The sequence below is a fragment of the Hemicordylus capensis genome, chromosome 6 (genome assembly GCF_027244095.1).
Source record: "Hemicordylus capensis ecotype Gifberg chromosome 6, rHemCap1.1.pri, whole genome shotgun sequence".
NCBI lineage: Eukaryota > Metazoa > Chordata > Lepidosauria > Squamata > Cordylidae > Hemicordylus > Hemicordylus capensis.
In genome coordinates, this window is record NC_069662.1 from 114,355,787 (window position 1) to 114,373,440 (window position 17,654).

The 17,654-nt window shown below is 41.9% G+C and overlaps 1 protein-coding gene across 7 annotated transcripts in view; it reads left to right on the forward strand.

Moving 5' to 3' along the window:
- Positions 1 to 17,654, forward strand: part of ANKRD28 (ankyrin repeat domain 28) — a 216,101-nt gene that overhangs the window by 138,583 nt on the left and 59,864 nt on the right. For all 7 annotated transcript variants that reach the window (XM_053262156.1, XM_053262157.1, XM_053262159.1 and 4 more), the window contains 5 exons: positions 1,600 to 1,678; positions 2,698 to 2,812; positions 3,232 to 3,314; positions 10,426 to 10,489; positions 12,392 to 12,460. In XM_053262156.1, coding sequence (XP_053118131.1) covers positions 1,600 to 1,678; positions 2,698 to 2,812; positions 3,232 to 3,314; positions 10,426 to 10,489; positions 12,392 to 12,460 — 410 coding nt within the window. The remainder of the gene's footprint in view (positions 1 to 1,599; positions 1,679 to 2,697; positions 2,813 to 3,231; positions 3,315 to 10,425; positions 10,490 to 12,391; positions 12,461 to 17,654) is intronic.

Below are 17,654 nucleotides of genomic sequence, written 5' to 3' on the forward strand. Positions count from 1 at the left end.
TCCATCCTCCATTTCCCCCTCTTTTTCTCTCATTTTCTCTCTCTTATTTGTGCTTCCGCCCCACCCCACAGCTTTCTAGGCTGCTTGTGTTTTCCCCGCTGGCCGTTGCCACCACCTCCTTGGGCAGCCAAGCGTTCAGCCGGCTCCTTCCTGCATGGCCCTCCCTCTAGTGAGTGCCTTCTGAAGCAGCCAGCTCCACCGCTTTCTCTCCCCACAGCTTCTCCCCTCCCCCACCCCAGTCCGTTCAGTTCTCCTCTCCGCTTGCCCGCTTTCCTTCTTTTCCTTTCCTCCCTAAGCGGCCACTTCCCTTGCCCAGCCAATCTGGCGCATCCACTGCCCAGCCAATCCGCTGGGTTGCCAGGATGCATCCCCACAGAGGCACGTCTACGAGAATTAATATAATAGATAGAAGATCCCCACAGAGATATTTAATATAATATAATATAATATAATATAATATAATATAATATAATATAATATAATAGAAGATCCCCACAGAGGCACGTCTACGAGAATTAATATGATAGATAGAAGAGCCCCTGGTGGCGCAGTGGTAAAACTGCCGCCCTGTAACCAGAAGGTTACAAGTTCGATCCTGACCAGGGGCTCAAGGTTGACTCAGCCTTCCATCCTTCCGAGGTCGGTAAAATGAGTACCCAGAATGTTGGGGGCAATATGCTAAATCATTGTAAACCGCTTAGAGAGCTCCGGCTATAGAGCGGTATATAAATGTAAGTGCTATTGCTATTGCTAAGAAGAACAGAAACAGATATTACTGTATAATGTGGAAACAGTTAATGCCAGTCTATTTACTAAATGCATTATATATGCCTCTCTGCCAATGAATGCAAAGCAGTTTGTAATTTAAAATTCTAAAACAAAAAAATACAGTATGCAGAGCATATAAAAATATGAAGTATAATTAGGCTGCCTGTTATTAAATGTATGAATTTTTATCGCTAACCATAGAACATAATAATGATTACAGATTACAAATGCTTTTTAGCTGTTCAGCAAAAATGGTAGTTACCTCATTCATTAAGGTTGACCTATTTATGAAATGTATGGGTCAATGATTGTGTCTTAAATATACATTATCCTCCAGAACTAAATGATCACACTGTGGTTTGTAATGAATTGTGTGTGAGTCTGTAGTTTATACATTGGGGTCAGGTGAACATTTTAAAGCAATCTTGTTGGCTAATGTTTGTAACAGAATCCGGTATCTTATCTATGCCTGATAAGCTTGTTCTGATTGCTGTTGGTATGGACATGATGCTAAGTGTAAAGTCTTACTTTCTGTCACTGTTCTCTGGACAGTGAATATTCTAAAGGCATAGTTCTGTGTGTGCTTCATTGAGTTATCTGCGGCTGCAGTAATGATCAAGAACACTGATGGAACTGTGGTGTCTGCAGCATCACTTTGGCTTGCCAACCCAACCCCCTTCCAGTTTTACAGTAATGAGAGAGAAGGAATATAAGCCTCTTCCCCTCCCCCTGCCTCCCAAAAATGGGGAAGGAAAAAGAAAAACTCTTAAATTTTCTATGCTAATCTTGACAGTTTACTTGGTAGCCATGGGTTGACTTCTCTTTCCCCAGAGTAAAGATGGAAAAACACCATTGCATATGACAGCAATCCATGGAAGATTTTCAAGATCGCAAACTATCATCCAGAATGGTAAAAGGAAAAAAATGATGTATTAATGATATTTCTGTCACTGTAATGTGATAGCAATTTGAATAATCTAGTTAAGTTGTTAGCTTTATTGTTTCTTCTCTGCCTTAAATGTGAATTAAAACCTGAAATTTCAATATGTGAAATTGTCAAATTACTGGATTTAAAAAAAAAAAAAACTTTATTAGAAGAAAATTTACAATGCAAAACAAAATTAATCCACCCACAAACTGCAAAACATCTTACAACAAGCTCCAGTTCAGCTATCCATCCACATTCTAACATTATCTGGGGTCAGAAGACAACCATAATTCTCCCAATTGGTGAAATGAATAAAATCTGACCATATAACATAACATAACATAAAAAGAGTTATTTGCAGTCTGAGTTGCACAAGACCAAATAATATGAGATAACCTTTCTGATATTGCGTTATGCCACAGATGCTTATACCAATTATCCATAAACATGGTTTGATTTTTCCAGTTCTTGGCTATAGCTAACCTGGCCGCAGTTATCATAAACACCACTAATTTTTTGATGACACATCTGTGTCGACCCCAGAAAATATATTTACTAACGCCAGCTGGGAGCATAATCCTATTTTCTGATTTGTGATTTTGCTCATCTCGGAGAATATCTCTGACCAAAAGTGTAAGTTCCTGGGGCAGGTCCACCAGAGAATTACTGGATTAATAGCATATTGTTTCTCTCAGTCAGAGACCCATACTTTTAGCATTTTCCTACTTCAAGTAGTCTAGATTTGCCCTAGTCCTGTGCCGTGGGCCAGCTCTTGATTCCAAGGGACCCTTGGCAAAGTGCCATTGGAGGATTACCTGGGCAGTAGGGTGGCAGGTTCCAGAGTACTTAGTGGTGGCTGCACTGGCAGACTTAGACTTGGTTTGACAAATTTGAAATAATATATGAACTAATGTGTGCATTCATTTGTTTAGCTTAATCTCTGTATTGCTAAAACACATGTGCATATGTAGTCACATTTTATTTTTACATTTACATTCTAGGAGCTGAAATAGACTGTGAAGATAAGAATGGAAATACTCCTTTGCACATAGCAGCCAGATATGGCCATGAGCTTCTCATCAATACTTTAATTACAAGTGGTGCTGACACTGCAAAGTAAGTAACTCTTAAGGACGAATTATGCCAAAATAGTTGAAATGTGTGTCAGTTAGGAAGGTTATGTTGAGGTGTCTGTGTATAATACTTGGGTTTTACAATTCTTAAATCTGCATATAAAGTTCAGTCTTTTCCCACTCACCATAGTGTGCACTGTATGTAACTTCATTTTATAACTCTCTAAAAAAAAAAAGAAATCTTTTTTATTTATTACTATGAACAGTATAAGGCTCAGCTTTTGACTGGCTGTCATTCTGAAATAATGCACTTGAATAGTTTAAAAGGTTACTTTCTGATGTGTTAAGTGGCTTTTTAAAAATGAATTATTTTAAGAAGGGCAGTTAAATGCAATTTTATATACATGGAATCTGGCATGACATCTTGGATTACTTCTATTGTCTGATTATGGTGTATCTTAGGCGGGGTATACATGGAATGTTTCCTCTCCATTTGGCAGCATTAAGTGGATTTTCAGACTGTTGCAGAAAGCTGCTTTCATCAGGTAGGTTCTTCAAAATCACTTTTTAAAAAAATCCCTTTAGTATAATTTTGATTGTTAACTAATAACAACTTTAAGTTAAAGGGCACAGCTCTGGAATTTGACGAAAATGTAGGCAATACTGTCCCTTGAATATTGGACCCCAATGTGCATTGAATAACTGGCTCTACAATGGAACCTTGAGCTCTTGCTTTCAAAATGTGACTACTGCTTCTGGATTAGTGAATTCTAAACAGATCTGACACCTGGCCCCATATATGTTTCTGTGCTAGGCCAGGATGAAGGGGAAGAATTGTGACAATTATAGACACATTTAACAGTTTAGTAGAATTTCCATAAACCTGTGAACAGTTGGAGGTTGGGTACAGCCCCCCCCCCCAAAAGAGGGAAAGTGTATCTGCAGAAGGTAAGCACCAGAATGAGGAGGAAAAGAACACAGAAATGATGTGTGTTCTAAACATTCTCCTCAAAAGTTATATAAACTCAGTCACTTGGGTCCAAAGAAGCACTAGTAAAATTGTGCTTACACAGCAGAGCTTTCCCACCTTCTTCCTGCTGCAGCCCCTTGCACTACCTGAAATGTTACTCCAAGAGTCAGGAACCCTCTAATACAGCATGTGATCCATGCAGGGGACTGTAGTAGGTATTTGTTCATGTAATAGTAGTACTATCCCTGTCTAGAGCATGAACAAGAGACAATATATTCTGTACCAGGCAGGAAATCAGTCAGCTTGCTCACGTAAAGTCTTGTATGCATGCATTACAAATAAACAATACAGACCTCCTACAACATTACATTGTTTGAAGTACAATAAACCTTAATGGAGGAGACTTTGTATTATGGGCATTGACAGAATTCTGGTAACGGAAGTGCTTAGATTGCTGCAAATCATCCCAAGAAGTTCTGTTGCATAGTAGTAAATTCTGACTGCAACAACCTATTTACAGAAGGTTGGATTTTTTAAAATAACGATCAGTAATATTTGTTTGGATCTAATTAAAAATAGCCCTTTATTTTACATTTCCCAACAACACAGCCTTTGTTGCCCAGGTAAAAAGCAGTGAGTGCCAGGAATTTTCACTCCCAATAGTTCCTAAATCTCAGGAAATTTCTCAGGACTCTGTCGGCTTGATAAACAGAGCTTTTTTTGTTTAAACAGAATAACTACTCTAAAACCATTCTGAATCATAATCTCCCATTGAACTGGTTTTACCTTTTTAACCATATATGTTCAAAGCACAGAGCAATGTTTTACTTGCTGTGTTCTCTTTAGAATCTTTGCTTGCAGTTCTAACCAACTGTGCTGGAAGTGAGCATCTGTATGGAATGAACTCTAATACATATACATAATCTTGCAACAACTTATGTTCTGTGTTGAACCACATACATTCCAGTCTTGTAGCTACTTACTCCTAACTTGCAAACAAATACATCTATGCATGAAATTGTGTGATAAAGAGATAATGGTCTGGTTTAGACATTAGTGGAGCCATGATTTAATCCTTGTTCTACACAACATCCCCTACGCTCAGGCACATATTCTGACCCCTTCCTTTTGTGCTTGAATGGAGGAAGGATTCTGTTTCCAGTCCTGGCTTGGAACAAACAAATTTGCTGTGCTGTCTAACCCGACACATCTTGGCTTGTTCCCAGTTTTTAAAAAATCTTGGCTTGTTTTCACATTCTGTTTAGAACAAGATTGAATTTGCCAGCTTCAGACTTCACAGCAAATCTTGGCTTATTGTAGTGAAATCCTTCCTTCTCCAAAGGAAGAATCACCTTGAAGCCTGGATAAACCATGGTTCCATAGGACATATTAACCAGGCCAATGCATCATAGGGTGATGGTGATTATTCATAAAAAGCAGTTTGAATCCAGTCTCCCACTTTAAACCAAATTGTATATAAAGTTCAGATTGTATATTCAAAAAGCATCAAGTTGACTCAATACTACATCTACATCCTTTGGGTTGTACCAATGGAGAGCCACCTGTTCTTGGAGGAAACACATTAAAATCTTTTTCTTTATTCCATTTTTCTTTTAAAAGTGTTGTACTAGAGGGGCCTGAATCTTTTTGCTTCACACTATTCTTCTGCTCTGACATTTACATTTTTAAAGGTCTTTACATTAATGTAAATTAAAATGTAAATGTACATTAAATGCAAATATAAACTAAACATTTTTACAGTATTAAAAGTTCAGACATGTATTGCCTTCATGTATCAATCTGCCTCTGCAAATAATTTTATATAAATCAAATTACTACTATTATACGTTATAATAAAATCTTCAGGCAGCATCCAGGCTATGCTAGTCGTGGCTAAGTTGCATTTAAATGAAATTAGTCATGACCAACTTGTCTTATTGAGTTCAGTGGTACTTAGGAACAATTAGTCTAGATGCTGCCCTTTAATATGTAAAGATTTTGGATAATGTTCAGTGTCCACACCTATGATGACCATTAAAATCTACATCCTGTTTTTGTGACATTACATTAGAACTTGTATCATAATCACCAGGAGGACAGGCATAATGTAACTGATGCTCCTGGTGAGCAGCAGTGAGGATGTGAATCTATCTGGTGCTATTAGATTATGAATCACTATACAGACCAGCTTTCCACATGAAAACATATTCAGTTCCGAAAGTTACTGTGTTTTCATTCATTCATTCATTCATTCATTCATTCATTCAGTTTATTGAATGTTCCTTTGTCACCTTCCAATGGTCCAGTACTCTGGGATGCTGTCTGCTCTTGTCCACTAGGAGGATGGTTCAAGACATTTTAGCACAGGTTTTCTGTTTAATTGGATTACTCAGTGTAGCAGATACAAACTAGAACTAGCTCATGCACATTTATGTGTATACCTGTCTTACATTTTTATATTGGTCATATACACAAACGTATATCTGGGTGGTTTGCTTATGTTGATTCATTAGATGCTATCTATCTATCTATCTATCTATCTCTCCTAAACGTACCCATCACTAATCCCATGTGTGGCAGCTCTCACAAGAGTTCACGAGCAAGCTGCCAATTAGCGACGGGGATGGGCAGCCGGCCGGTGAGGGAGCACGAAATGGGGCTGAAGGGGGGGGGGACACAAACTGGGGCTGAAGGGGGGGAGCAAGAAATGAAGATGGGGGAGATAGGGAGAACAAGGGACGCAGATGTTCTGCGCCAGGTCAGCTAGTTTATCTCAATTTTCCTATGTCAGGTTATTTCTAAATGAAGCAGGATCAGCATCAAGGGAAATCTCTTTCTCTGGATGAAACCAGAGAAGTCCAAGAACTGCGTATCCAAGAACTTTGATTCATCTAGTTTGTTGCACAGCTGTATAAACAAACTAGATGAATCAAAGTTCTTGGATGCAAAGTTCTTGTAGTTTAATTTATCATAGTTAACTAAAGTATTGAGCAGTTCATAATTCCTATATGACACTTCAGATGTCACCAAGGATGTGCACGCAACCGCAGAGGTGCAGTCCGGCACCTGGGGGGGGTCTCCCTTTAAGGGTGGGGGGTTGTACTTACCCCTCCCGCCGCTTTCCCCCTCCAGCACTCCGTTTGTTGACAAAGTTTTTTGGGTGGCAGCATTCTTCCGTGCCGCCCCTGCCCCCATTGTTTTCCGGAAATACCAGGAGTAGCCACTGCGCATGTGTTTGCCACTGCGCACAGCGCGCATGTCACACATTACATGTGCACGTCACACACGCGACGTGCGCACATGTACGGCAGCTACTTCCGGTATTTCTGAAAAATGGGGGCAGGGGCAGCAGGGAGGAACACTCCCAGCCCAAAAACTTTGTCAGAAAATGGAGCGATGGAGGGGGGAAAGCGGTGGGAGGGGTAAGTACAACGCCACCGCCCTTAAAGGGAGACCCCCAGCGCCGGACCAGCACCGGACATCCTAACCGGTTCGGAGGCCTCTATAATGGCCTCCGGACCAGTTCGTGCACATCACTAGATGTCACTGTATGACAATTTAGACTCGTTCTAAATTGGTACAATTACATTGGTCCTCCTTGCCCTTCACCTGCCTTCCCTCGCTACATTATACTCTCATAGTCAGGACTGTGCTGTTAGGTGTCAGATCGATATCTAAAAAAACAGCTGCTGTTTGTGTACAGTTGTTCATATCACTCATGTGAACAATGCACTTGCATTTTGAAATCCAGTCTCTTTGGGGGATATGGTGGTTCTTAGTGAGAAGGAAGAGTCTGTCCTTTTATTTTATTTTTATTTTTATTTATTTATCAAATTCATATGCCGCCAAAACTTTAGTCTCTGGGCGGTTTACATAAAACAATTAAAATACATATAAAAAGTTAAAACAATTCAACAATTTAAAATCAACCACAAAATTAAAACCAACAAATTTTAAAAAGCTGAGAAAGCTTGGGTGAAGAGGTGGGTTTTCAGATGTGTTGTTTTTTTTAATGCTAGAGATGGGGAAGATAGTATCTTTGTAGGGAGCACATTCCACAATCTGAGGGCGGCAACCGAGAAGACCCGTCTCTCTGTATCCCCCTACGAGTTGGAGGTAACAAGACGGACCACCTCAGTGGGCGGTGGGGCTAATAGTGAAGAAGACGCTCTCTTAAATACCCAGGGCCTAAGCCATTTAGGGCTTTATAAGTTATAAGTAGCACTTTGTATTTTGCCTGGGAACCTATTGGCAGCCAGTATAACTCCATCAGCAAGGGAGTGATGTGGTCTCTCCAAGATGACCCAGAGGCCAACCTGGCTGCCACATTCTGAACCAACTGAAGTTTCTGGACTACGTACAAAGGCAGCCCCACGTAGCGCGCCTTACAGAAGTCAAGTCTGGAGGTTACCAACCAATGTGCCACTGTTTTGAGGTCACTGATCTCGAGAAACGGGCGCAGCTGGTGTATCAGCCAAAGCTGATAGAAAGCACCCCTGGTTTTGGGTGGGTTTTTTAAAGGATTTTCTAAGGCAAATAATATCTCATAGGGATTGATGGAATGTGTGTCACTGGGTGAAAGGTTAAGCCATAAATCCCTATGAGATATTATTTATTATTGTTGTTATTATTGTTAATAATAATAATAAGAAGAAGAAGAAGAAGAAGAAGAATTATTCAATTTCTATACCGCCCTTCCAAAAATGGCTCAGGGCGGTTTACAAAGAGAAATAACAAACAAATAAGATGGCTCCCTGTCCCCAAAGGGCTCACATTCTAAAGAGAAACATAAGACACACACCAGCAACAGTCACTGGAAGTACTGTGCTGGGGGTGGATAGGGCCAGTTACACTCCCCCTGCTAAATAAAGAGAATCACCACGGTAAAAGGTGCCTCTTTGCCCAGTTAGCAGGTCAACAATAATCAATAAAAATAAACCCAGCAGAAGAAAAATCAATCAAATGCAAAGCACAAACAGAGAGGGAGGGGTTCCAGAGGGGCAGATGGCACAGGAGGAGGTCAGCGGAGACCAGGCCGGGCTGCAGGGCCTAGGCCCCGGGTCAGCCAGGGACTGGCCTGGGATGGGATCCATGCAGGGGATGGGATGGCAGGGAGGGAGGCAGGAACAACAAGAATTTTTTAAAAAGCACACTAAACAAAGAACAAAGTCAAAGCAAAAATAAATTAGCAGGAAAAGAGATAAACAAGAAGAGAAGCAGGGTAAAATTAATGAAATCAATGCTGATTGGGGGTAGGGGCGGGCAAGGCCTAGGGCCCTGGCCAAATAATGAATGAATGAATGAGAGAGAGGCAAGGCAACAACAATAATAGATGGGAAAAGAAGCTGTAAAGTAACACAGACACAGGGCAGAGATAAGAATGAATGCACAAAAGAAAGAGCAGGAGGACAGACAGTCAAGGACTCAGACAGACACCAGCTAGTCAGGAGCACAGCACAATCCAGAGGATCCCACAACTGCAGCCAAAGATTTTCCAGGCCAGAGGCTTGGCTTAAATAGATTTGAAACTCCCTCCTTTGGGAGCCCCCACCTTTGGACTCCCCCCTCCCCCCAGCCAACAAGGTGTCAGCTCTCAAATAGTGGAACAGTCAACAGCCTACCAAAGCACAAGACTCATTCTGGCCAATCAAACGATCAATAGCACAGCCAATGCAAAGTCTGAAAAATAGGCTCACAAAATGGAGGCCAGGAGCAAAAGTGAAGAATGATCCACAAAATGGAGGACAGACACACACAAACTCTTAACAGACCCTAGGCACTCCATGGCACATCTGAACTGGTTCGGATTTGGTTCAAACTTGGACCAGGAGGGCAAAACCAGAGCCCTGTTTGGTCCGAGTTCGAACCGTTGAACCAAACCAGTTCAAATTTGGACCGGTTCGCACATCCCTATTAGATAGTAAAATTTAGTATTCCCCTCAAGAGTATATTATGGTGTATTTTATTTTTTATTCCTCAGAAGCAGCAAAATAAGCATATAGCAACAAAAAATACTTATATACCGCTTTTCAACAAAAGTTTCCAAAGCGGTTTACATAGAGAAATAATAAATAAGAAGATGGCTCCCTGTCCCCAAAGGGCTCACAAGGTAAAAAGAAACATTAGATAGACACCAGCAACAGTCACTGGAGGTACTGTGCTGGGGGTGGTTACTCTCCCCCTGCTAAATAAAGAGATTCACCGCATTGAAAAGGTGCCTCTTTGCCCAGTTAGCAAGGATTCATTGTTTCAGCATGGAACAATTGCATTTAACTGAATTAAATCTCATCTGATTTTAAATGCCTCTGTTGGGAAAATGATCATATGGTTTAAAAGCTTGCAGCTCTTTTTAACTAAGAAGAGTGGACTTGGTAGAAGCAAGTGTCTAATGTTTTAAGTCTTCTTTCCTAGAAATTAACATGGTAACTCCTCAATTCAGTTCTTTTCAGTATGTTTCTAACATACAGTGCTTTAACCAAAGAATAATATGGAAGAGTCATTGCTGTAGTTGTCAATGCTACAAAAGTAGGATCAAAGCTATTTTCTTCCTACATTAACAGATTATTTTTTAGAAGTAGTAATTCCCACTACATGCTGAAGTATACGTTTCTCTCATAGCATCGTCCACCAAGTCAGGCAAGGGAGATGCATTTTATAAATGATTTCACAAAATGCTTCTATTGTAGGTTTTGACATAGATACGCCAGATGACTTTGGCAGGACTTGTCTTCATGCAGCTGCAGCTGGAGGGTATGTATCTTTATAGTTTAAGGAGCTTTTAAAATTTGGATTTAGAAAGAAAGAAAGGTGGTTCTCTGCACAATCTGTATTAGCCTGTGTGCTATTTTAAAATAAACTAATGTATTAATTTGTAATTTTATACAAGAAATAAATGATATTGGCGAAGTACGCAGATAAGTTTAATTTCTCATATGGCGCTTAGAGCTAATGGGTGGTGGGTGGGCAAGGCATCTTCAAAACTATCTAAACCATACTAATACAGGCAGACCTCATTATCCTCAGATAATGGTTGGCCCGCCACTGCGGATAATGAAACCGTGAATGTTGGGACATTAATGCATTGGAAATCCAGGTGTTAGGTTCCCCCATGGGGGCAAGAAAAGAAACCCTGCCGGGGTTTCTCCCAAGCACAAACTCTGCCTGAGGCAACATCCGCTGTGGAGCAGGGGCTGCCAGAGGGCTGATCACCAGTCGCCAGCTCCCCATGCACCACTTGAGCGTTGGCCTCTTTCCCTATGTCACCACCGCCTTGTGAAACCTGGGATTTTGATGGAGTCACAAGACCTGCGAGGCCTGGGAGGGATAAGGAAGCCCTGGCCAGTCACTGATGAGGGCCTGTTCTCTGAGGAAGACCTTCCTCATGTTGGTTCTGCCCTGCCTCCAGCACTCCCCAGACTGCGGGGGATGTCATGTTTGATGCAGGGAGAGAGGACAGCACTCAACCTTTCGGCCCTGCTCTACAGGGGATATTGCCTTAGTGTGGCCTGGCAGGGAGAAAGGCCAGCAGTGATTAGGAGAAACCCCGATGTGGAGAGAGGCCAGCACTGGATGTCGCCTTTGTGGGGGGAAAGGCCAGCACTCCTTTTCTACTTCTTTCTCCCCTCTTGCTCACCAGCAAAAACCGTGGATACGTTAACTGCTTAGCCGTGGTTATCGAGGCTCATTCTCTATTTTAAAACTGCAGATATCTGAATCCGCAAGTAATGGAACCGCAGATAACGAGATTCTCCTGTAGTATGTAAAGAATATATTATTCTTTGAGTGATAGTATCTCTTAGACTTCCTTTAGGAAGTCTTTTGGCACTTAAAGCCCTCATTAAAAATTGTGAGATTGGACACTAGGCATATCTCTTATCACTATACCTGTTAAAACTTTCTGAGGCACTTGGGAAAAAATGGCTTAATGGTTTTTCATGAATGGTATGTGACTTCCTCACCACACCCTTTTCTTCCCAGCCCCCTGAAAATCCATTCCTGCAAGGAGATCTGTGGGAGAACCTCCTGAAACAGGATGGTATGTGATGTAGCAGGAAGGGGTGATTGGCAATAATCACTCTCACCCCACCCCACTTGCAAAAGAGCACATTAGGTCCCAAACCATTATGTTAGGGTTTCAAAAACAACAACAACTCAGTCCCAAGATCCAAAGAAGCCTGCACACAGAAAGTGTGTGTCTTCCATATGCACATGAATGATGATGTTTGCCAATTTTTCCATGCTGATGGCAGCCCCTTGGGCCTTAGGAGGTGCCACTTTGGAAAGGCCCGCTATCTGTACAGTTGGAAGATGTAGGAAAAGCTGCAAAAAGAATGGGATTTATGCAGAATACTGCATAGTGCTCTGGATCCTGACCTATGATTGTAATCCAAATGTTTCTTTCAAGAACTGCATAGTCTAGTTATTTCTAGTAATATGTGCCTATGGCTACTGTTGCATGGAAATGTCATTAGAGACATCTAAATAAGGAATTATATCCTAGAATACGTAGTTTATCAAGAATATCCATTTAGCTTATTTTCTGACTATAATTTGGTAAAATATTATGAAGTGTATATAAAGCAGTGCTGGTACATGGAACGGGAGACATCATCATTGTGTTATCAGATATCAGTATTCAATTCTTTTTTTCAGGAATTTGGAGTGCCTAAATCTGTTGCTCAATACAGGTGCAGATTTCAATAAGAAAGACAAATTTGGGAGGTAAGACATGCTCATCCACATTTCTAGGATTCATTACAAACATTGAGTTGCTGTTAATATTTACTGGTAATTCTTGTCAGTGTGGATAGGCTACTGGAATACTTATTCAAGTATTCTCTGACATAAATTAGTAAATTTCAAAACCAGTGAAATGCCTTTTGGCTGATGACCAAACTTCAGCATTGCTTCCAGTATTGCTTTCCTCCTTTAGAGATAAAGCTCAACATTTATCATGGTACACTGCTGAATGTTCAGTATAAGTTTTGATCTGGTTCATGATACATGGACACTCATAAATATGGATTCTGCACCTGTGCAGAACACTTTGGGCAAAATTCATTAGCTCCTTGTGGAGCCTGCAACCACCCTCTGCATGTCCGTTGGTATTGGCAGTTCGGTGCCCATTGCTCTTGGTTCCTTTCTGACCACCAACGCAATCACTTCGTTGCTTTGGCTCCTCATAAAGCTACTATTCTTTTGAATACCTGTGAAAATATTGAGCAAGATTGTTTTACTGGCTTGACTAGGACTGTTCCTGACAACTCTCTCAGAAAACGTATCATTATATTAAACTTCACTATTTAAACTAGACTTAGCTTGTTTAATGGACTTCATGCTGCTACGGACAACTGTACTTTATCGATCTCTGATTTAAGTGTATGACTACAGACTGGACTACAAAACTTTTTTGTGTGTGCCTTCCCTTATGAGCACAAACGCCCCTAGGGAAAAAGCCACCTTTAAGAGGTTCGCAGCTTGTAGGGAAATGCTTTCTTCCATGGACGGGCACAAACTTTGTCTTTTGTGCTTGATAGAAGGTCATAATGCTGCTGCTTGCCCTTTGTGCAGTTCTTTTTCTAAGCAAACCATAAAGAACCTTGTGGCACGCTTGAAAATAGCGTTATTGGAAGACGCACTTGCTCTGAAAATACTAAAGTCTCCTTCGATATGAAGCTCAATATCGAAACTGGCATTGGGGACTGCATGTGCTATGTAGTCTAAATCCTCTGCATCATAGCCCTCGACGTCACAGACGGGTTCGTCTTTTAAGAAGCCCCAGCATTGTGAGGGGGAGAAGAGAAAGGTGCATGATCTGGACACAGTTTTGCCTCCTTAAAAAAAAATTCAAGGAAAAAAGCACTAAGCTGCGGAAGCACTCATTAAAGCAGAGTGAGGTTACTCCCTCCACCGATGAGTCTCCAACAATTAACATTACTGCAGAAGGGCATGCAGCATGGTCTGATACAGAAGCAGCGAATGCGGTTACAGTGCTGATGCCGAGCAATGTCTCTATCTCCGGCACCTTCTCTACAGCAATCGCCATCCATAACAATCACCATCCACTCCTCGGTGCTCAGTGTCAATCATGGTATTGAGGCATGAGAACTGATCCCCAGTGTCTTTTGACCCCGATATCAATGTCAGTGTTGATACAGAGGCAGCTTTGGACCCAAATATTCTGCTCAGCATATTATGACCATGTTGGAATCCAATGAAAGCACTCCATCAGCTGCCACTTTTAAGGGGTTCCTCAGTCAGGGGCTCAACGATGACGAAGACCTCATAGAGGTACCTGTACCAGTGCCAAAGACTCCATCCTTGTCCCCATGGCAACAGACAGAACCAGGATAGGGCCTGGGACCAATTGGGGGATGGGAAGAAGTGTCTAGTAGATCCTCCCCTTCTTCGCAAGGCAATTATCTAGAGTTCCAGATGTGGAAGGCCCAATGAAAGGTCATTCCAATTCTAGCACAGGTGGCTACACAGGTAACACTGCCATGACTGGTGATTCAGGATGCGGCAGTGCAGACAGTAAAACAGTGCTCTATAGCACCACAAGATATTCGGCCTAGACTGATAAATCAGGATGCTGCTGTGCAAACAACTGCTCTATGTGGAGTACCAGCCCCACCAGTAAGGATTTATGTGGCCACTTCCAGACAAGCACATTCTCCTGCTCCGCTGCTGCAGAGAGTGACTGTGACAAGCACTCAAACTGGAGATCATGCTTGTTCTACAGTGATACAGGCTAAACCGAACCAGCCAATTACTTCTTCCAAGACTGACACTCATATAGATGTACCCGCTTCTGAAGAAGAAGATTATGAATCTGACTTGGCAGATGATTAGGCCATAACTCAGACCCTAATCAGGATGTGCCTATGACTCTGTCTCTGTCACCAGCTGTAGATATCCGTTTGTACCATCTTCAAGTAGCTGAAATGGCGTCAGTATTGGGCCTGGAATTGAAAGAAAAAATAAATGGTCTAGATGACACAGTCTACAATTTTATGAAAAAGTCAGCTGTAGCACAACCAGTTTACTGACCAATGCTCTCTGTGATAACAAAGGTAGCAAAATCTGCGTGGGATGGCCTTCAGACATCCACGTGAACCTCTTAGAGATTAGAGACTTTGTATACGATTCAAGAAGAAGAGAATGAATATCTTCTAAAACATCCAGTGCCAAATTCCCTAGTTATTGACTGTGTATCCACCTCAAAGGGTGCATGGCGACACATGACACCAGCAGACAAGGAGGGATGCAAGCTGGATGTTTTGAGACAAAAAACCTATGCTATGGCGTGCCTGTCTTTGAAAATAGCCAATTATATGGCATGTCTTTCAAAGTATACACATTCTTTATGGGATGCACGTTTCCAGGAAAGAGACAACATGACAACTGAAGAGTTTCACAAAAGGTTTGCAGAAACCTACTCAAAACAACTGAGACAATGCGTCTGCAACTTAGTAATGCTAAGCATCTCGCAGAAACAGAGTCCCATACTCTAGCTACAAAGATCACACTAAGAAGGTATGCTTGGTTACGTGCCACAAATCTACAACAGGGCATGAAAGAGAAGATTGAGGCATTGCCCTTTGATAGCAAGGGGCTGTTCTGCGATGATACTAACATGACCATAGAGAAATGGCGGGCTGGGGGAGACACAAATACACTTCCAAAACATTCACATCTACATCTGCTGCAAACACATCCTTATGGCCGCCATCAAAACACCTACTGCCAGGGCTATAGAAAGGATTACAGCTGGCCATATCAGCGCTATAATAAAAAAACACCTTACAATAAAAAAAGGGTAAACAGGGGGCTCACAGCAAGGCTTCACAACTAACCAAACAGCATCTTTGATTATCCTGTCTGTCCACTTGTACATTCAGCATCACTACAGTGCAGATATTAACATCAGGACCAGTAACACTAACGGTACCATTAACACCAGTACCAACATCCATAATTGCCAAAAACACCATCAAACTGGCAAGTCATGCATTAGCATGGCAACACATAACATCAGACCAGTGGGTACTAAAAAATAGTCCAAACTGCTACACCATAGAGTTCAAGGCCTTGCCAGCTTATGCAGGGGTAAAGTACACTCTGGCAACTGCAGCATTGATGGAGGAGGTCAAGATGCTGTTGAACAAGGATGTGAGTACAGTGGGCATCAAGGCAGAAGGGGTTCTACTCCCACTTCTTTCAAATTCCAAAGTGAGATGGGGAATCTGCCCGATAATGAACCTGAGGTGGCTGAACCTGTATATCTATGTGAGAAGGTTTCGTATGATAATACTGCAAGCTGTCCTACCTCTTTTGTACAGGTAAGTTTGGATTTCAGCACTGGGTCTCAAAGACGCTTATTTTCACATCGGCATACAGGAATGCCATAGGAAATATCTCAGGTTCACAGTGGGCAACGAGATCTACCAATACAATGTGCTGCCCTTCAGACTGGCCATGGCCCCGAAGGTCTTTAAAAAATGCATGGCGGTGATCGTGGCATACTTGTGTACTCTAGGTGTGGGTTTCCCCCCGTATCTGGTTGATAACGGCAAGAGTAGAAAATCAGTTACTTTCACAAATATTGTTTATAACCAACCTGCTAGAACATCTAGGAATTCAAATCAGTTGGGGGGAAAGTCACACCTAGTACCAGTCAGGAGGCTGTACTACATAGAGGAAGTGTTGGAAATGGACCAACAAAGGGCATTTCTCCCAGAAGAGTGTTTCCTGAGAATAGTGAAAATGGTGGAAACGATGCAAAAGAACCAAATACAGAAAGTGCACACTGTGCAGGTGTTTCTAAGGTTTCTAGGCTGCAGATGTGGAAACTGCAGCTGTGGTACCTATCGAACTTGCACCCTAATGTCGACATCAAAACCTGCTACTAGAGATGCCACAAGCAATACGGAACTCATTGACTTGGTGGACAGAGGGAATCTTGTAAATGGAATTTCCTTCAAGATGCCAGTTCCAACAATATGGATAACCATGGATGCTTCCCTAATGGGATGGGGAGCACGCATGTCTGACCTCAAGGTGCAAGATCTGTGGTCTCCACAACAAAAAACCTTACATATCAATTTCCTGGAGCTTCTGGCTGTTTATTAGGCACTAAAATCATTCCAACTGTATCTGATAGGACATGTGGTCCAGGTTCAGCTGGACAATACAACTGCAATAGCATACAGAACCAACCAAGTAGGAACAGTGTCTTGCTCTTTATGCAACCTGAGTCAGCAGATTTGGAATTGGTGCATAACACAAAGAACACACTTGGTTGCAATACACATAAGGGGCATGGACAACACGCTAGCAGACACCTTGAGCAGAACACAGTTGCTCCAACAACAGTAGGAGTGGGGGCTGAACCTTCGTCACCTACAGAATATTTTCAATCTGTGGGAAACACCAACAGTGGATATATTTGCTACTCAGAACAAGAAGTGCAAGCAATATTGCTCAAGGGCAGGACAGGGGAAACACTCCAAGGGAGATGCTTTCCAGTACCAGTAGACTCAAAGCTTCTTCTATTTGTTTTCTCTGTATCCATTATTCAGCAAATAGTAGCAAAGATCATTCAAGACGACACATGATGTATCCTTGTGACTCCATGGTGGCCAAGACAACCTTGGTTTCCGTAGCTACTCAGACTAGCTGGAAAGGAGCACAAGCGCCTCCCACAAGAGGCAGATCTGAGTTAGGATCACCGTTGGCTATTCCAGCCAAACCTTAATACACTGTGACTGACAGCGTGTAGGATAAGTTGCTAAGGGATATTTTGCTAAATGACGAAAGGGCATCTACGAGAAAAAATTCCAACACCAAATGGAAAAGATTTCATGAATATGCGAGATAACACAACTATAATCCACGCAAAGCCACTATAAAGGAA